Here is a 21,996-nt window from a genome sequence, read left to right on the forward strand (position 1 = left end):
ATGTATGAATTTTGTAGTGCATTGTGAACCTTGATATACTGTAATATTTAATGATATACCAAATCGTGGTATATAATTTTGAATAAAAGTTTTTACTATAGTTTTTCTTGAAATGCCTTTAAGTGGATAAGCTGCAGGCAAACGTGAAAATCTGTCAATAACTGTTAAAATACAACAATTTTGACTACAACTATCGTAGGAGTGCGGGGTCGAATCCCACTCTCGGGAGAAAAGGCTTTGAAGAGATTTACAAGGTATAATCGACACAGCTGTCGCCTTGTCCGTCCTGATGTCATGTTGTTTAAATTTTTCCCAAATTATTAAATAAATTATAACAATTTTCATGGAAACTGGAAGCGGTCCAAAATTATCCATATGAATGTGTTTAAAACGACCTGATGGTATTTGAATTTTTTGAATAGGAGATTTAGTATGTCTTCAAATTTTGGATTTTTGACAATTGATACAAGATGAAGTCCAATCGTTAATTTCTTTACGCATGTTAGGCCAATAATGCTTATTTTGAATTAATTTTCTCGTTGTTCTTATACTTGGCTGAGATAATGAGTGAATTTTGTGAAATATAATTCTTCTCATAGCATGTGGAACATAAGGTCTAAAAGGTTGTAGAGAAACATCATACCATATATTTAAATCAATAACTGGAATATGAATTTCTTTTAAATTATTGTTAGAATTTTGATCAGAAATGGTTTTTTGTAAAAATGTATCAGTTGTTGTTCTTTATATAAAGTTTCTGAATTTATATCTTGAGTTGCAAATTGCATTTACTTCTGGAGTACGGGAAATTCTGTCGGCAACTATTGTAGCATTCCCTCATTAAGTTATTCATTCATTTGTACAAACATATATTTCAACCTGTTTTGGAATGTCTTAAAATGCATTGACTCTTTCATACATATTAATACATTTGTACATGTATATATTTTGGCTCGCTTTGGTACGGCCTGAGATTCATTGACACATTCATTCATTTGTACAAACATATATTTTCTATACGCCACGGTAACTACGCCGTGCATCGTCTGGTAACATGAACCTTGGTATGTTACTGTTTAAAGCTAATCAAATGCTCGCCACAAGCCTTTACCTGTATACAAATTATTCACATGATTTATTTATGCTTTATGCTTAGAAATTTTGTATAAAAGAAACAACTTTTTAATAAAGAACTCAATTCCGTCTGGTGCCGCTTAATTGCCACTACACCAAATTCAATTTATTTTTTATCCCAATTATTACATGGCGATCCTGCCTAAATTGGCATCCGAAATTAGTAGCCTACTGCCTCATTATTGGCATCCTGCCTTACAACTGCAAACACGGGGAAGAAAGCATAAAACTAAATACCGAATTAAGCTCTTTGCTGGCGTTATTGGCAGAATTTATTAACAAATTAAACAACACTTGTTCCGTAACTTGGGTTTGTGATCACCAGTTGGATGATAACCGTTTGCATCTGCCACATTTGTACACGCAATGGGTATACCTTCAATTGAAATGTATTGCACTACCGCCACTAAGGCCACCACCGACGCATAACGAAGTGGAATAAACAAGGGATCCTGCAAACTAGAAAGAAGACAAGTGCCCTAAGGCAATTACCATAGAAGAATATAGGCGTAGAAATCAGCAGCATAAAATAGAGGAACCAAAGATTCCAAAACCAGATAAAATCAAAAGAAAGAGAGGAGGTAAAAAAAATTCAACCTTAGGAAAGCGATAGCAATTTTGTATGAAAAAATTAATTTATCCACAAACACAGAGGAAAAAATTCGTTTAAAGACAGAAATAAGAAAAATCAAGGGCATATAAAGTAAGCTTTTACAATGGAGAGTGCATTGCCTAATGACCTTGACTACGAGGCTATCAACCGCATTGTTGATAATTTAGAATTGGAAAATAGGAATTTTAAGAAAGGTATAATAACATTAAAGAAATTAAAAGGAGCAAAAAAGTAATTAGTCTCACTTAAAAAAATGGTGGAAACTGATTGACATTCCTAGGGAACCCACCTTAGAAAATGTATTAATACCCGGACTAACCACAACTGAAGAAAGGTGGAGGTACGAAGTTAAATATATGGGACGTACCGACTAATATTAATAAATAAATAAATAAATAAATATAAGAAAATTTTAGCAATTATTTCGAAATGGGAGGTAAAGAATCAACAGTAGAAGAACCCAATGCAAACGTAATTAATTCCATTCAGGTCACTGACCATAGTGAAGCATTAGGGTGGGATTCAAGGGGTTGTGTAGCGCAACATATAGCTTCTCCAACCCAATTGTCAACCTCACCTTCGAGCGGCGAATCCCGTTTCACTAACAGACGAGGCTCTGGCGACCCCAAGCTCCTCATGGATCTTGGGAGTGGGGAGGGAGGGATGGCCTGAAGGTTCAATGTGGCCATATAAATCGTTCCCGAGATGGTCGAGCCAGCACCTTAATGATGCTGTGTTACCGGAGCGTATCGGATCTGTATCCGACAAAGGACCATCACATCGATAACACTCCCCAAAGCCTTCGGGGAGTTACCTTAACGCTACAACAACAACAACAACAAGCATTAGAATTTATCAAAATCTTGTTGATAATATTAACAATTTTCACTCGCCTCAATTTGTTTCTCAAATTATACTCAGCTCACAATAAATTCTTAAAGAAAAGATACATGAGCCGAGCAGATGGTCTAGACAAAGTCTAATTCTAAGGGACAAATATATGCCCCAATGGAGAAATGGGAAACCATTATGAACAAGCTTGTGGAAGAGAAGACCTTAGTGTATCAACAAAAATACAACCATACTAAGATTTACTGTGTTGAAACCTCTCACGACAATATTACAGTCGTTAAACAATATAGAAAAGTCATACAAAGGGTATATAGCAATTTAACAGCTAAACATCAGATAGAAGCACAAGAAATTTTTTCCAGTGTCAGGGATAAACTGGTATCCTCACTGAGTATATATAACGTTGACCCATTGGTCCCAACGCCATTTGAAAATGAAATAGAAATAGATTTTGCTGCCCTATTGCCAGAGACTCAACCCAATTTAGGGGAAGCCCAAAAAATTGATACTGATTACTGATAAAAATTCACAAACAGAAAGCGACAAAATGCCACAAACAAAAGTCGAATTTTTAAAGACTGCTTCGTCAGTTCTGGCAGAATTCGATGGTAAAGCTGGGAACTTGAATAGCTTCTTGAATGCTTTGGATATCCTAGACCAATTAAGGATACCCATGAAGCTATAGCAGTTTCGATGATAAAAATCAAGCTGAAAGGAACAGCCAGAAACTTATTAAGCACTGAAAGCTCAATTGAAGCAATAAAACAAAAATTAAAAACAGCAATTAAAGGTGAATCAGTTGAAGTTTTGACAGCAAAACTCCTGAACATCCAGCAACGTAGTAAAACGGCAAACCAATACACTGCTGAAATTGAAAGGCTCACAAAATCGTTGGAAGGCGCTTACATATCTGACGGAATAACACCAGAGTTAGCAACCAAGTATGCTACACAATCAGCTGTGAAAGCTATGTGTAAAAACAGCTCCAACGAAAAGGTAAAAACAATTATGCAAGCTGGAACGTTCACAACAATGAACGAAGCCATATCAAAATTCACTAACAGTTGCACAGAGGTAACTGGAAATCCAAATTCAATATTACATATTCGCCAAAAAAATCAGTTCCGAGGTAACTTCCGCAGGAGTTACCAAAACAATAATAATAGAAGAAATTATAGACGTTCTTGCAATACCTACAATAATAATAACAGAGAAAATAAACAAAGATCCGGTCGAAATTTCGGATCGCGAGGAAATACCCGCAATAACACCAGAAATGTCCAAGTGTTACACAACAGGAAAACCAACGAACTCCACCTCAATAAATAAAAAATTATATATTTTCAATTTACACCTTAATAGCTACATATCTTCCAGAACAACTCTGAATGAGTCCATATCAACCCTCCTAATCGATACGGGAGCGGATATTTCAATAATAAAAAAAAGGGTCAAATGGACAGTAATGTCACGATATATAATTCTCAAAAAACAGATGTAAGAGGAATTGGTGAAGATATAACAAGCACTATTGGCATGGTTAAAGCGGACTTAAAAGATGATTATCTATTAATTAGACACACATTTCACGTAGTAGAAGACAATTTCCCAATCCCATGCGATGGAATATTAGGATTAGATTAAAATTAAAAAATATAACTGCATTTTGGATTATCAAACAGAAGGAGACACTCTAATATTGAGACCATATGACTACCCAGAAAACATAATAATTCAGATGACTAACAAACCTACAATCAATAGTATTTCAATTCCCGCACGATTAGAAGTAGTTCGACAAATTCACATAGAAAATAACAATTCAGATTTACTAATCCCACAACAAGAATTGTCTGAAGGTATTTTTATTGCAAACACAAGATTTTAATATACGTACAGAAAATTTGAATGATTACACAATAGTTAAAAATAAAAAACTCGAAAATGAGGCCAACAATAAGGAAAAATTAGAAATATTAAATAAAAATTTTCCAAACTTTGCAAATAAATCACTTAGTGCATTATGTGCAGAATTCATTGACATTATTTCATTGGAAGCAGAACCAATTACCACTAATAATTTTTACAAACAAATACTTCATATGAAAGACAATAACCCAGTCTACGTAAAAAATTATAGAATACCAGAAGCTCATAAGAGTGAAATTAATAAAAAAGTAAATAAATTAATTAAAGATGACATAATAGAACCTTCAATCTCAGAATTTAATAGTCCAATTTTATTAGTACCGAAAAAATCACTACCGAATAACCAAGAAAAAAGATGGAGAATGGTTGTAGATTACAGACAGGTAAATAAAAAGTTAACCGCAGATAAATTCCCTTTACCAAGAATTGATGACTTACTAGATCAATTAGGAAGAGCTTAATATTTTTCATGCTTAGATCTAATGTCTGGATTTCACCAGATTGAACTTAGAGAAGAATCAAGAGATATCACATCCTTTACAGCAGATAATGGTACTTATCGTTTTAAAAGATTACCTTATGGCCTTTAAGTAGCACCGAAATCATTCCAAAGAATGATGACTTTAGCAGTTGCAGGCTTAAAACCTTCACAAGCATTCCTATACATGGACGATTTAGTCGTATTAGGATGCTCCGAAAATCATATGATTAAAAACTTACGAGATGTTTTCGCAACTTGTAGAAAATATAATTTAAAATTACATCCAGATAAATGTTTATTTTTCAACCAAGAAGTAACTTACCTTGGTCATAAATGCACAAGCAAAGGAATTTTGCCAGACCCCAATAAATTCGAAATTGTTAAAAATTTCCCAACACCTAAAAATGCGGATGAGGCGAAAAGATTCGTCGCATTTTGCAATTATTACAGAAGATTTATTCCAAATTTTGCAGAATATTCTAGAATAATAACAAGGCTTTGCAAGAAAAATGTAGTTTTCGACTGGACAGAGGATTGCAAAAAATCCTTTGACTATTTGAAAGCTGCGTTAATAAGCCCTAATATCGTACAATATCCCGATTTCAATAAACAATTTTGTATAACAACTGACGCAAGTGGATATGCTTGCGGAGCAGTATTAAGCAAGAGTATGAAGGAAAACAATTGCCAATTGCCTATGCATCAAGGTCATTTACTAAAGGAGAAATTAATAAAGCAACAATTGAGAAAGAATTAGCGGTCATTCATTGGGCCATATTTTTGGTCAAAATAGACCACAAACCCTTAACATTCCTATTTTCGATGAAAAATCCGTCATCAAAGTTAACTCGAATCAGATTAGATCTGGAAGAATATGATTTCGAGGTGGAGTATATCGGAGGTAAAGAAAATTATGTAGCCGACGCATTATCACGCATAGATATTAAAGACCTAAAACAAATATCGGTAGAAGCGTGTAAAATATTAAAAGTTACGACTAGATCGGAAACTAAGAAAAATTATAACAATAAAGATTCCAGTAGTAAAAATGAAGAAATAAAAAGTCACAAAGAGAACCCAATAATATTTGAAGAGCTAAATAAATGTGAAGTAAAGAGACTAGTCCAGCTCGTTTTCGATCCTCCGAAATTACGTTTCAAAAAGGGAAAGAAAATTTGTAGCGAAATTAATATAAAAAATCTAATTGATGAGGCGAAGATTGATTTAGGTCAATTCTTTGCCAGGCTTATAAAAGAAGCCGGCAATTTAGGAATTAGAAAAATACAGTTGTCCTTAGGAGACAAATTGTTTAAAGATAATTATGGCCGGGTAGACACATTTAAAGAAATTGGTACCAAAGTTCTCAAAAATCTAATTATAGCATTAACTCCAGAAGTTATGCACGTGACAAATAATGAAAAAATTAAAGAAATTAAAGAAAAGCCACCCAGGAATAAATCGCATTACAAATAAAATAAAACAAAAATACTATTGGAAAGGAATGAAAAACAACATCAGAAAATATATCAAAAAATGCACTCATTGCAATAAAAATAAAATAATAAAAAACTTGATAGAACCTATGATTATAACCGAAACGCTCACAAAAGCGTTCGACACAGTACAAATAGATACGATAGGCCCTCTTCCCAGGTCGGAAAATGAAAATTAATATGCAGTTACTATAGTATGTGACTTTACTAAGTATTTAGTTGCAATACCAATACCCAGTAAACACGCAAAAACAACAGCCAAAGCGATATTCGAAAATTGTATCCTAGTTTATGGTTGCATGAATACAATTATAACAGATATGGGAAGCGAATATAAAAATAGCTTATTTGAAGAATTATGCAAACTTCTAAAAATAAATCATAAAACGTCAACACCTTACCACCATCAAACTTTAGGCACAGTTGAACGTAGTCATAGAACATTCAATGAATATATACGTTCCTACATATCCATTGACAAAAACGATTGGGATGAATATCTTAAATGTTTTGCGTATTGTTACAATACTACCTCATCTACAGTTCATAATTATTGTCCATACGATTTAGTATTTGCCAAAAAACCCCAGGCTTACGAATTTTTAAGAGAAAATACAGTAAGCCCATTATAAAATTATGAGGCTTACGACAAAGAAATTAAGTATAGGTTACAAATAGCGCAAGATAGAGCATATAAATTAGTAAAACATGCTAAGGAAAAACAAAAAATTAGTTATGAAAGGAAAACACAATATAAAGCAGTAAATTTAGGGGATTTAGTTTTAGTAAGAAATGAAACCGGTCATAAGTTAGATAGTAGATATAAAGGCCCTATAAGGTAGAAAAAATCGATAAAAATAATAATTTTACTATAATTCCCTTTAGAGTAGTAAATATCGATAAAAACAATGTAGAAAATAGAAACATAGAAAACATAAATCAAAATAAAAAGGACGTGTGGCACTCGGGGACTGCCGCGGTAAAGCTATTGCATATTATCAACTTATGCAATTATAATATTTATGCAACATTTTGTTTTCTTTGATATTAATTCAAGTTTTGTCTTTGATATTAATTCAAGTTAACCTTTTTAAGCGTGGTGACCGATAAGAAAACAAATTTTTTACTTTTATTGAATAAATGAGAAGTTAATATTTAACTTTCACTTTAACTTTAACTTTATTTTTAACTTTAACTTTCACTTTCACTTTAACTTTAACATTCACTTTAACTTTAACTTTATTTTTAACTTTAACTTTAACTGTAACTTTAACTTTAAATTTAACTTTAACTTTAATTTTAACTTTGACTTTAACTTTAACTTCAGCTTTAACTTTAACTGTAACTATAACTTTAAATTTAACTTTAACTTTAACCTTAACTTTAACTTTGACTTTGACTTTAACTTTAACATTCACTTTAACTTTAACTTTAACTTCAACTTTAACTTTATTTTTAAATTTAACTTAAACTTTCGCTTTAACTTTAACATTCACTTTAACTTTAACTTCAACTTTAACTTTAACTTTAACTTTAACTTTAACTTTAACTTCAACTTTAACTTTAACTTTAACTTTAACCTTAACTTTGACTTTGACTTTAACTTTAACTTTAACTTTAACTTCAACTTTAACTTTAACATTCACTTTAACTTTAACTTCAACTTTAACTTTATTTTTAAATTTAACTTTAACTTTCGCTTTAACTTTAACATTCACTTTAACTTTAACTTTAACTTCAACTTTAACTTTATTTTTAAATTTAACTTTAACTTTCGCTTTAACTTTAACATTCACTTTAACTTTAACTTTAACTTTGACTTTAACTTTAACTTAACTTTAACCTTAACTTTAACTTTAACTTTATCTTTAACTTTAACTTTCGCTTTAACTTTAACATTCACTTTAACTTTAACTGTAACTGTAACTTTATATTTAACTTTAACCTTAACTTTAACTTTAACTTTGACTTTTACTTTAACTTTCATTTGAAATTTAACTTTAACTTTCGCTTTAATTTTAACATTCACTTTAACTTTAACTTTATGATCCGGGGTGGGCGTGAGCTTAGCACCTGCTAACAAGCCAACCTAATATAAACGCACGCAAGTCATTTTCTGTCAAAAATGTCTCATGCACATACAACTTGTATGAGAGCAACTCAAATTGAATTTGCTGCGTGAAAACCTAACTCGATTTCCAATTTTTGTTCTGCGTGACATTTAGATTTGACGTTTGCACACATGCTTTACATTGTCGCAACGCATGCTTATTTGGGTTAGGGAAAAAAACGCCGGTTGTTTGCGTGCGCTAAAAAAACGCAGTGCGGTTCTATTAGGTTGGCTTGTTATTGCTAGTTTGTTGAAGAACTGCTCCAATAGCAACATTTGATGCATCTACTGCTAATGATAAAGTACCATTTTTGTCGAAATGTGTAAGTAAAGTATTTTTAGCAAAAAGTTTTTTAACATGTGGTTTCGTTTGTCCAATTTAATTGTTTGAGTTTGTTTTTAATTTCATGTGTTAACATTTCATGCAGAGGACTAAGTTCTGTTGCTAACATTTTAATATATATGTGATAGTAATTTACCATACCTAAAAGATTTTGTAACTTATTTATAGAAATTGGTTTTTCAAAATTTGTTATGATTTCAATTCGATCTAAAGATGGTTTAATACCTTCGCCTGAAACTGCGTAACTTAAGAAATTTAATTTATTTAGACCGAGATTACATTTTGAAGGCTTGATATTTAAATTAATTCTTCAAGTCTTTTGAAAACTGATTTTAAATGATTTATATGTTGATCTTCATTGTCACTGCCTGGTCACTGCAATGGACCAACTCATGTTTCTACAGGAACATATTGTAAGCCGATCATTGCTCGTTTTTAACGATTGTAATCAACTCACGATGTTTATTGGGCTGTGGGTACTCCATGGATTACTCTGATGTAATGCGGAGCCGGAGTATATGGTCCAGTCCTAGGACATCGCAATGTTAATTGGACCATGTTTTTTTTTTATAAATTGTGGTTAATTTTGGAGCATTCCGTTGGTCCATAGCGAGTACTCCATAGTTGCATGCATGGAGTACTCGCGATTTTGAAGAATGTCATCAATGTATGTAAATACAAAATCGAAATCAGAAAATACTGTCACGAATTTACTGAAATTCCTCTTATTTGCAACCTTCTACTAACGTTCGAATCACTAAACTGTTTAATAAATAACTCCACTATTCAACAATGCAAAATGGCCTTTATTCAAGTACTTCACAATACTACTACTTCTCGACAGATAGCGTGCTTAAATTAAACTCATTGCTGATTGCTCAGATTGCGCTCTTTTATACTCTTCGATTTCCTCGTTCATACTTCTAGGCGTTTCCAGAATTTACTTAGTTACTGCTATAAAATTATAACTACAGATTCACGTGTATATGTGAGTGATACTTGCACAAATTATTGCCTACTTTTGGGAGTATCTCAGATATATGCATGTGTTTGTGCGTTGCTCTCCGCTGCTTGTATAGACATATGTGTAGACATAATGATTAATTTGGTAATGTGCATACAAGTCACTGCTCAGTATCGGCTTAGAGATGATAGTATCCCTTAGTTTTGCTAGTATTCGTCACAATACTTCATTAATACATCGTTGGAAAGTTCTAGCACTGTTTCGTAAACCGAAAGGCATTCTTACGAATTCAAACATTCCAAAAGGGGTAGTTTAATGAATGTCTTCTTCTGCCATTGGAATTTGGTGGTAATCACGCACAAGATCAATTTTGAAAAAAAAACGTTTGTTTTTTAAATCAATTGTTAAATCGTGGATATGTGGTAAAGGATACCGATCTGGTGTAGTAATAAAATTAAGTTTTCAATAGTCTCCGCAAGGTCTCCAATCATTTGGTTCTTTTTTAGGAACGAGATGAAGTGGAGATGCAATAGGAGAATTTGAGGGTTTGCATACACCCGTTTTAACTAAAAATTCAAATTCAGCTTTAGCAATTTTAAGTTTGATTGGATCAAGACGCCTGGGTTTCGAAAATGGTAAAACACCTTTTGTTTCTATCCTGTGAACCGTATGGTGTTTAACTTCTTTAGTATAATCTGATTCACAGGTAATAGACGGAAATTCATTAAGTAATATTGAAAACTTATTTTCGACAATAATAATTTTGAGTAGAAAATATCAGAAAATCCAGAAGATCCAGCAACTTTAATTTTTGTAGTAGAATCCATTATTTCATTATTTTTTATATTGACAATAATACCAAATTTTTCTAAAAAGTTTGATCCTAAAATGGGTGTATCAATGTTCGCAATAATGAATGGAAATTCAAAATCTCTTCTTAAACCTAAATCAATTTTGAGTAGTTTTGTACCGAAAGTTTTAATTGAACAACCGTTTGCTACAGTCAAAGTAAGATACGAATTTCGTCTATAAATTTTAAATTTAGAAAAAGGAATAACTGATACGACTGCGCCGGTATCGATAAGAAAATTAAGTTTATCGCATTTATCAAATATGAATAGGCGACGAGTAGGTTTAATAATAGTTCCATTATCCGTCACCGTTATAATGGATTGTTTCAGTTTAAATTTTGTTCAGAATTTGAATTATGATTTTGATTAAAATTACAGGACGGTATACATTTAAGAGCGTTATTCTTAAATTTTTTGTGATACCAACAAATATTTTGTGAATTAAAATTTCGATTTTTAGAAAAACTTCTGTATCTTGAAAAATTTCGAGATTAAGATCTATTTCTTTCATTAGATCTGGAACGGTTTTGTAATTGATTAATATCATTAGAAATTTAATTTAAATTTTGATTAATAGCCGTAGTTAATTCAGTTAAATTTTTAACGCATTGTTCTAAAATATTATTATTTATACTCGAAACGTTAGGAGATTTGGAAGAATCAGGTTTTTGATTAAATCGAGAAGTTTGCCAGCCAAAATAATTACTTCATCTTTATTTTGATTGTTACTAGAAGTTAAATGGATTTGTATTTCTTGTGGCAATTTACGAATCCATAATTTGAAAAGTAATTCTTGACTTACAATGGAGTCAGTAACTATAAGTGATTTCATAAATCTGAATAATTCAGATGGTGAACGATCACCAAGTTCAGTTTCTGAAAATAATTGTTCTAATCGTTTCATCGAAAGCGGTGCGGCTATATAGCGGCCGTTACATAACGGTAGAGTACGTTGTCAAAAATATTGCAATGTAAAAGCAATTATGTGGAAACTAAGAAGACGGTGAAGTTCACCGTAACGTAATATAGCGGCCGGGCATAAAGCAACCCTGCCGTCATGACGGTAGAAACTCGATCATCACCGTTTTTTTCCACCGTTATTGTTAAAGCGGTGAATATTTTGTCAAATATTTCAAATTATTTATAAAATAAATAACATTTTTGAATTGAAATATTTTCTTTTGAGTTTATTAAAAGAAAAATTATAAAAAACTAAAAAAAAACATGCAAGAATGTAAAATTAACTTTTGCAACTCGTCTGCCGTAACAGTTCGTAGTTTCCTACAAAGCGATGCCGCTAGAAACGGTGAGTATACCGGCCGCTCTTTAGCGGTCGTAACATAGTGGTACCGCTTTTGGAGGAAACCAAGCCTTAAGAGAAAATCTTTCACATAATATTTTTTTGATTGTATCATATTTATTGAAAAGAGGAGGAGGGTTAATAACGTCTAAAATTTTAGATATAGTAGTTGAAGAGTAAATTAAACATTTTGAAATTTTAAATTGTCATCATTGATATTAGTCGTGTTTTTTTTTTACAAGCGTATATGTTTACGTTTGGCAGCAGTGGTTAAATAACTAGCTACAGGACAGGGTGTACCTAAAATCGGAGACACAAACCTCTGGTCGCCATAATGTATAACATATAGCTGAATCAGTTGCGATGAATAGTGGACACGCATATAATACATAGATTAGTGTAGAGGGTGAAACATAAACACATATTTCAGTTACATTTGAGTATAATGTGTATTGAAATTTAGTAGTACAAATTTTATGCGCAGCAATTTCAGAGGTGTATTTAAAGTTTGGCGCTTAGCAGTCCATATAAATTTTAAGCGTAAACGTCTATAGATGTAAAAAAAACACGGCTAATATTAATCAATAGATGGCAGTTTATTAATAATGATACCGAAACACGCCTTTCGATATCCCTCCCAATCTTTCTGAACGTGTTTTGGTAGTAAAATTAAGAATTATATGTAAAAAAACTAAATTTTTGTTAGGATATTATGTTTTCTTTTTTTATACTTAAAAAATTGAACAGCAGCAACCCTTGGGATGATTGTCGTCATCGCCCGCGTAAATTTCGCTCTTGGCTTTCATCGTGTTCACCTTCATGTAATTACGGGGACTCTATTTTTGACGAGGCGAAGTTCGTCGCGTTTATTTCGCGGCGTCAGGGCATTGTGTTTCAAGCATAAAAATTAGAATGAATTGTAATTAGTACGAGGATTGCTATTTATATTTTGAGCCTAATCATGAAAAGACAGTAATTTATTATCGAAAATGGCTTTATTGTTTTTCGAAGTATTATCTATGATAACACTGGTTTACAGCCAAAATTCACCAGAGACGCCATTATGAAATTCCTATGTAAAATCACCCCCTGATTTCCAAAATCGAGGTTATTTTTAATTCTATGGTAACGTTTTTGAGATATTTACAAATAACGGGTTTTTCAAAAAATAAAAAATTGGGTCCACTTAATCGTATATATCTCAAGAACGATCGAGCAATTCCAAAACGGTTTGAAGCTTTTAAAAGGTAATAAAATTGGCTATAAACTGTGCATACAACACTTTTTGCTAGGCCCTGCAGATTCAAAGATAACGAACAATAATTACCGATTTTTTCCATTTTTTTGTAAAAATATAAAAAAAATTGTATTTTACGAGGAGGGATTTCGAAAACTTTTTATTTTTTTTTGCAGATTTGTTTTTTTCTCTCTAAGATCTGTTTTATTACAAAAAAAAAAAAAAAATAAGCTTTCATTCAACAAAATCGATGGACTAATACAAAAGTTATAAGCATCATGTAAATATTCCCATTTAATACTTCAGTACCCTACTGGTACATATGTGTTAGTATTCGTATATCAGTTACTTAGCGAATATTAACACATATGTACCAGTAGGGTACTTAAGTATTAAATGGATGTATTTATGTGAATGCTTATAACTTTTGTGTTAGTCCATCGATTTTGTTGAATGAAGGCTTATTTTTTTTAATAAAACAGAGCTTAGAGAGAAAAAACAAATATGCAAAAAAAAAAAATAAAAAGTTTTCGCGATCCTTCCTCGCAAAGTATATTTTTTTTTATATTGTTACAAAAAAAAATGGAAAAAATTGGAATCTGTGATCCAGTGTAATCAATACACTTTTGCATGCGTTCAAACCAATTTTCGTAGCAATTTTTCCACTCCGATTGAGGTATTGAGCTTTTGTCAAATTAGGCGGGATCCAACGCGAACAAATTTTTTTCACAGCTAAATGTTTATGCAATATTTTATTGATGCTCGTCATACTAATGGACAGGGATGCCTCAATCTCACGATAAGTCGTATGGCGATCTTGCAATATAAGTTCGCGCACAGCGGCAATGTTTTGTTGCACAACTGATTTTGGACAACCTTCACGACATCGAGCGAACGGCGGCCACGATGGAATTTTATACCAGCATTTCACAGTGGCAAAGGATGGGGCTTCATCACCAAAAATGGACGTAAGTTGTTCAAAGCACTCCTGTCTTGATAATCCAGGTCGAAAGTCGTAAAAAATTATCGCACGAAAATTTTCACGAGTTAATTTCATTTTTTTGCTGAGATATAATTTTTAAGTTACTGTAAACAACACAAGTTGTGCTCAAATGTCAAAATTTTCTCAAGAAGGTTATGCTTAAAAACGTCAAACTTTCAATTGAAAACGTCAGATGGCGCCGGCAAACAATTAGTGTTGCCAAGGCTCAAAATATAACTAGCAACCCTCGTACACGTAGTCACTATTTAGCATATTTCCTTCATCCGATCCACCATTTAAGAGATATTGCGATGTCAAAAATTGTTTTCGATCACGGATTGTATAACAAAATACTGCCCCTGGATTTTGCGATTTACGGAGTAATTAACCTTAATATAAGATCACAGTCTACGGAGTTTCCGAATGCCATTTTACCTATTAACTTTCACTTTAGCCTCTTCTTCCCTTAAAGCTGCCATATTTCGCTCACGCGTCTCTGGATCTTCGTCTTTATGCGTAGTTGAGTGTAACCGTAGCTCTGAAGCCAAACGAAAAGATAAGGGACAAAACTCACATCTGTGAATATTATCACCAAGATGATTTACACGTAAATGCGTATTCAGTACACATCTTGTAGTAAAGCACCGTTCGCAGTATTTGCATTTATATGGTTTTTCACCGGTATGAGTACGCATATGCTCCCTTAGGGTCGCAGCTTGTGTAAATCTATTTAATACAGGCAGAAAATAAAGTTAGAAAAAATTTGGTGAAATATATTAAGACGAGGATTTTTATGACAACTTACCGCTTTTCACATGAATCACATTTATGGGGCTTTTCGTCGCTATGACTTCGTTCATGTCTATTTAAGTCCCATGTTGTTTTAAAATGTTTGCCACAAATATCGCACGGGTATTGATAGTTCTTGTCACGTATGTTTTTGTATCTGAAAAAAAAAAAAAAAAACACAAGGGCCACTTGCAGAACGGCAAGATATTTTTTTACCTCAGAGCTAATTTCAAAAATTTGTAAAAAATGTATGAGCTTCATTCACCCCTCCTCTTAGGTCATGATGGAATGATCGAAGGTGACCGATGTAAGCAGTTTCTCGTCGCCATCTTGAACGCCCTTACAAATAAGACTGTGGTTGCTTTACAAAACACCTTTTTTATTCAGAGGAAAAAAATGTATGTAAAACAAATCGTTTTTTTTCCGAAAAAATATACAAATAAATAAAACACAGGACGGGGATTATGGTTACATTACGCCTTTAAGTCAGCCGCCCATGATGATCATTTCCAGTGAGTGGCTATTAGAAGATTTCCTACCGCAGCGTCGAATTCAATGATAGGTTACCAAAACTGATCTTCTCACAGTTCAAACAATTCAGGTTTAAGGGATCAAGACTAAAGCCAGAACCTCAATTAATATTCCACCAAATTAGTATACCTCCTGCCTTGTCCGTCCTCCTATTGTGTGTTGAATAACTTTTCCTATCATACTTCAGAAGAGGAGTAGACTATCAGAGAGTGTTCAAAAGGCACGTTTTGACCTCTGTACCAATAATCTGAACAATAACCCCGGGCCGCTCCAAAACGGGGTAGGATACAAGTCCCTTTTTGGAAGAACACTTTTGTGCATAAAATTTTAAACTTTTTTTCTTGAAAATATTTTTTGGCATCAGTGTAATCTTTCAGGTTATTGATTCCGAAATAAAAACGTGTCTTTTGAAACCTCTGCCGACATTTTTGATCGTTTATTAGCATTCGACCCCTGTCCTAGAATATTACCAGCAAAATTGATGCGTTCAAAAGAAATTTATAAACTGCAAACGTTTCAAAATTAAAAAAAATCAATCTTCTTCATAATTTTTGGAATGAAATTGCGCAAAAATCAAGCTAAATACACTCCCTTTCTGTATTTGAGCATTATTGAAAAAGTAGGAATTTAAGTACCATTTCAAAAAGGGGCCCTCCTTCCGCATTCTTATGTGCTTCCAAAATACAACCTGGAGCTAAGGGCGGTCGAGTTGACAGATGTCAAAACATCCTTCACCTTCTATCATTCCATAATGTGTTAGGTTAAATCTGAGTTAAAAACTTAACTCGCCGTTCTGCAAAAGAGCCTTAATCCAAACCATCTCTCCGCAAAAACACAGGTTTTCAAAGAAAAAACCGTTTTGACAGGTGAATTGCTAAAAATATGAAGTACATCAGTGGGTGATGAAAAATCGCTTTGTGTATACAAATAAGTTGTGTGGTTTAAACTCAGTTTAATATAGTTTATAAGACAGAGATTTTCTTTTTCGAACTGAAATTATTTTCTACTTTTTGCAGAGAAAATAAAATATTAGTTTTTTGGACATATCGTTTATTTTCAATCATGTTTTGAACATGACGCCTTGTAAAAGCGCATATGTTCCTTTTCTTTCCTTTTCTTTCCTTTCTTCCTTTTCTTTTCTTTTTTCTTTTCCGCTGTCTTATCTCTATTCTCAATTTTTCTTAATTTTCCTTTCTTTCGTTTCCTTTTCATTCCTTTCCTTTAGTTTCGCTTGCTTCCGTTTCTTCCCGTCCTTTCATTGTTTTAGTTATTGATGTTAGAGAAAAAAGGAAAAGAAAAGGAAGGCAAATGAGTCGTCTCGGTAGTTAAAAACATATTATATTATTTTACTTTATTTTATTTTATAAGTTTTAGTGAATTTTAGTTTTTTATTAAATTATTATACTTTATTATGATAGAAAAACTCAAAAGAATTAAACATACCAGCTGTCATTAGACCTATTCTTTAACAGCCAAAGATTTGATTGGATGTCTTTGTATTTTTATACTCAGTTGAGCAGAGCTCACAGAGTATATTAAGTTTGATTGGATAACGGTTGGTTGTACATATATAAAGGAATCGAGATAGATATAGACTTCCATATATCAAAATAATCAGGATCCAAAAATAATTGGATTGAGCCATGTCCGTCCGTCCGTCCGTTAACACGATAACTTGAGTAAATTTTGAGATATCTTGATGAAATTTGGTGTGTAGGTTCCTGAGCACTCATCTCAGATCGCTATTTAAAATGAACGATATCGGACTATAACCACGCACACTTTTTCGATATCGAAAATTTCGAAAAACCGAAAAAATGCGATAATTCATTGCCAAAGGCGGTTAAAGCGATGAAACTTGGTAGATGGGTTGACGTTATGACGCAGAATAGAAAATTAGTAAGATTTTGGACAATGGGCGTGGCACCGCCCACTTTTACAAAAAGGTAATTTAAAAGTTTTGCAAGCTGTAATTTGGCAGTCGTTGAAGATATCATGATGAAATTTGGCAGGAACGTTACTACTATTATTATATATGTGCTAAATAAAAATTAGCAAAATTGGATGAAGAACACGCCCACTTTTTAAAAAAATTTTTTTTAAATTCAAATTTTAACAAAAAATTTAATATCTTTACTGTATATAAGTAAATTAAGTCAAAATTCAACTCCAGTAATGATATGATGCAACAAAATACAAAAATAAAAGAAAATTTCCAAATGGGAGTGGCTCCGCCCATTTTCATTTAGTGTGTCTAGAATACTTTTAATGCTATAAGTCGAACAAAAATTTACCAATCCTTTTGAAATTTGGTAGGAGCATAGATTCTATGAGGTTAACTGTTCTCTGTGAAAATGGGCGAAATCGGTGGAAGCCACGCCCAGTTTTTATACACAGTCCACCCTCTGTCCTTCCGCTCGGCCGTTAACACAATAACTTGAGCAAAAACCGATATATCTTTACTAAACTTAGCCCACGTACTTATCTGAACTCACTTTATCTTGGTATAAAAAATGGCCGAAATCCGACCATAACCACGCCCACTTTATCGATATCGAAAATTACGAAAAATTAAAAAAATGCCATAATTCTATACCAAATACGAAAAAAGGGATGAAACATGGCAACTGGATTGGTTTATTGACGCAAAATATAACTTTGGAAAAAACTTTGTAAAATGGGTGTGACACCTACCATATTACGTAGAAGAAAATGAAAAAGTTCTACAAGGCGAAATCAACAGCCCTTGGAATCTTGGCAGGAATACTGTTAGTGTTATTGAATATATAAATAAATTAGCAGTACCCGACAGATGATTTTCTGGATCACCTGATCCACATTTGGTCGATATCGCGAGAACGCCTTCACATATACATCTAAGGGCCACTCGCTTTTAAAACCCTCATTAATACCTTTAATTTGATATCCATATCGTACAAACACATTCTAGAGTCAACCCTGGCCCACCCTAATGGCGATATCTCGAAAAGGCTTGCACCTATAGACCTAATGCCCACTCCCTCTTAAAATGCTCAGTAACACCTTTCGTTTGATACCCATATCGTAAAAACATTCTAGAGTCACCCCTGGCCCACCCTAATGGCGATATCTCGAAAAGGCGTCCACCTATAGACCTAATGTCCACTCCCTCTTAAAATGCCCAGTAACACCTTTCCTTTGATACCCATTTCGTACAAACATTCTAGAGTCACCCCTGGCCCACCCTAATGGCGATATCTCGAAAAGGCGTCCACCTATAGACCTAATGCCCACTCCCTCTTAAAATGCTCAGTAACACCTTTCGTTTGATACCCATATCGTACAAACATTCTAGAGTCACCCCTGGCCCACCCTAATGGCGATATCTCGAAAAGGCGTCCACCTATAGACCTAATGCCCACTCCCTCTTAAAATGCTCAGTAACACCTTTCGTTTGATACCCATATCGTACAAACGTTCTAGAGTCACCCTTGGTCAACCTTTATGGCGATATCTCGAAAAGGCGTCAACCTATAGAACTGAGGATTACTCCCTTTTAAAATACTCATTACCACCTTTCATTTGATACCCATATCGTACAAACACATTCTAGAGTCACCCTGGCCCACCCTAATGGCGATATCTCGAAAAGGCGCCCACCTATAGACCTAATGCCCACTTTCTCTTAAAATGCTCAGTAACACCTTTCGTTTGATACCCATATTGTACAAACATTCTAGAGTCACCCCTGGCCCACCCTAATGGCGATATCTCGAAAAGGCGTCCACCTATAAACCTAGTGCCCACTCCCTCTTAAAATACTCATTACCACCTTTCATTTGATACCCATATCGTACAAACACATTCCAGAGTCACCCCTGGCCCACCCTAATGGCGATATCTCGAAAAGGCGTCCACCTATGGACCTAATGCCCACTCCCTCTTAAAATGCTCAGTAACACCTTTCATTTGATACCCATATCGTACAAACACATTCTAGAGTCACCCCTGGCCCACCCTAATGGCGATATCTCGAAAAGGCGTCCACCTATAAACCTAGTGCCCACTCCCTCTTAAAATACTCATTACCACCTTTCATTTGATACCCATATCGTACAAACACATTCCAGAGTCACCCCTGGCCCACCCTAATGGCGATATCTCGAAAAGGCGTCCACCTATAGACCTAATGCCCACTCCCTCTTAAAACGCTCAGTAACACCTTTCATTTGATTCCCATATCGTACAACTAGAGACACCCCTGGTCCACCTTTATGGCGATATCTCGAAACGGCGTCCACCTAGGAACTAAGGATCACTCCTTTTCAAAATACTCATTAACAGCTTTCATTTGATACCCATATCGTACAAACATATTCTAGAGTCACCCCTGGTCCACCTTTATGGGGATTTCGCGAAAAGGCGTTCACCTATAGAACTAAAGCCCATTCCCTTTTAAAATACTCATTATCACCTTTCATTTGATACCCATATCGTACAAACACATTCTAGAGTCAGCCCTGGTCCACCTTTATGGCGATATCCCTAAATGGCGTCCATCCATAGAACTATGGCCTACTCTCTCTTAAAATACTCTTTAATACCTTCCATTTGATACACATGTCATACAACCACATTCCAGGGTTACCCTAGGTTCATTTTCCTACATGGTGATTTTCCTTATTTTGTCTCCATAGCTCTCAACTGAGTATGTAATGTTCGGTTACACCCGAACTTAGCCTTCCTTACTTGTTATACTCAACATGCTTTGCACACTGATTGTATTAACTTTGATTGGGTAACGGTTCGTTGTACATGTATAAAGGAATCGAGATAGATATAGACTTCCATATATCAAAATCACCAGTATCGAAAACAATTTGATCGAGCCATGTCCGTCTGTCTCTCAGTTAACACGATAACTAGAGTAAATATTGAGGTATCTTCACCAAATTTGGTACACGGGCTTATCTGGACCCAGAATAGATTGGTATTGAATATGAGGGAAATCGGATGATAACCACGCACACTTTTTATATATATAACATTTTGGAAAACACAAAAAACCTGATTATTTAGTAAATTATATACCTAGAATGTTGAAATTTGACGTGTGGACTGATACTGAGACTCTTGATAAAAATTTGAAAAATGTTTTTAAAATGGGCCTGGCACCGCCCACTTGTGATAAAATCAATTTTACAAATATTATTAATCATAAATCAAAAATCGTTAAACCTATCGTAACAAAATTCGGCAGAGAAGTTGCCTTTACTATGCGGAATGCTTTGAAGAAAAATTAACGAAATCGGTTAAGGACCACGCCCAATTTTCTATAAAAGATTTTATAAGGGTCGTGGACGAATAAAATATGCTATATCTTTGCAAAAAAGGGCTTTATATCAATGGTATTTCATTTTCCAAGTGGATTTATAACAATAAATAGGAAAAACTTCAAATTTTATAAAATGGGCATGGCACCGCCCCTTTTATGACTAAGCAATTTTCTATGTTTCGGGAGCCATAACTCGAAGAAAAATTAACATATCGTAATGAAATTGTGTACACATATTTTCCTTATAGCAGAAAATATGTCTAGTAAAAATGGACGGGATCGGCTAAAGACCACGGCAACTTAGATATAGAACAAGTTTAAAAGGGTCGTAGACTAGAATAATAAGCTATAACTTAGCAAAAAATAGTTTTGAATCAATGATAGGTATTTCACTTATCAAGTTTTACTGTAAGAGGAAATGGGGTGTAATTATTCTTTTAAACGGGCGGTGCCACGTGTTATGTAGAAAAGTAATTTATCTGAAATGAAATGTATAATTGAAGCTCACGCTGAGTATATAATGTTCGGTTACACCCGAACTTAGACACCTTTACTTATTTAAATTAGAAATTTGATTGTCCCCTTGCTAAGATTCGAATTCGAGTTGTCATATTTCTAATCCCACAGCCCAGACATTTAACAAAAAAAATATTACTAATGTATAAGATGAACATACATTAAAATCCAAGGTCTATTTTATTTTAGTTTGTTTAATTTTTTTAAGAGTTTAAGTCATTTAAATTTAAATACACCAAAGTACATAGGTCTATCGGAAATTCCGTTGGAGATTCCTAATTCCAAGAATTTCGATAAAATTATGTCCATTCCCATGGCATTGTCCTGCAGCGATTCAGGCTTTTTCTATTCATCTGTGCCAAAAAAAAATATGTCCATTGGTGTAAACTCGTCAGAGGTTATTAATTTCCCTCCCCACAAAAAGATTGAGTGGCTCCATCGGACTACTGGTTTTTACAGCTGATGTTTTGACAGTCTTTGGCGAGATATAAATGCAGGAGTGATTGAAGGACCTTGATTTGCCTATCTGCCTATTTGTACGGAATTGGTAAAAGATT

General features: G+C 33.7%; 1 protein-coding gene across 1 annotated transcript in view; it reads right to left on the reverse strand.

Moving 5' to 3' along the window:
* Positions 1-21,996, reverse strand: part of LOC137248415 (uncharacterized) — a 277,648-nt gene that overhangs the window by 130,274 nt on the left and 125,378 nt on the right. The window contains exons 18-19 of the mRNA XM_067779354.1: positions 15,095-15,235; positions 14,725-15,015 (exon numbers count right to left, since the gene is read on the reverse strand). Of these exons, the coding sequence (XP_067635455.1) occupies positions 14,725-15,015; positions 15,095-15,235 (432 nt within the window). The remainder of the gene's footprint in view (positions 1-14,724; positions 15,016-15,094; positions 15,236-21,996) is intronic.

Source organism: Eurosta solidaginis, chromosome 4 (assembly GCF_040869045.1).
Source record: "Eurosta solidaginis isolate ZX-2024a chromosome 4, ASM4086904v1, whole genome shotgun sequence".
Taxonomy (NCBI): domain Eukaryota; kingdom Metazoa; phylum Arthropoda; class Insecta; order Diptera; family Tephritidae; genus Eurosta; species Eurosta solidaginis.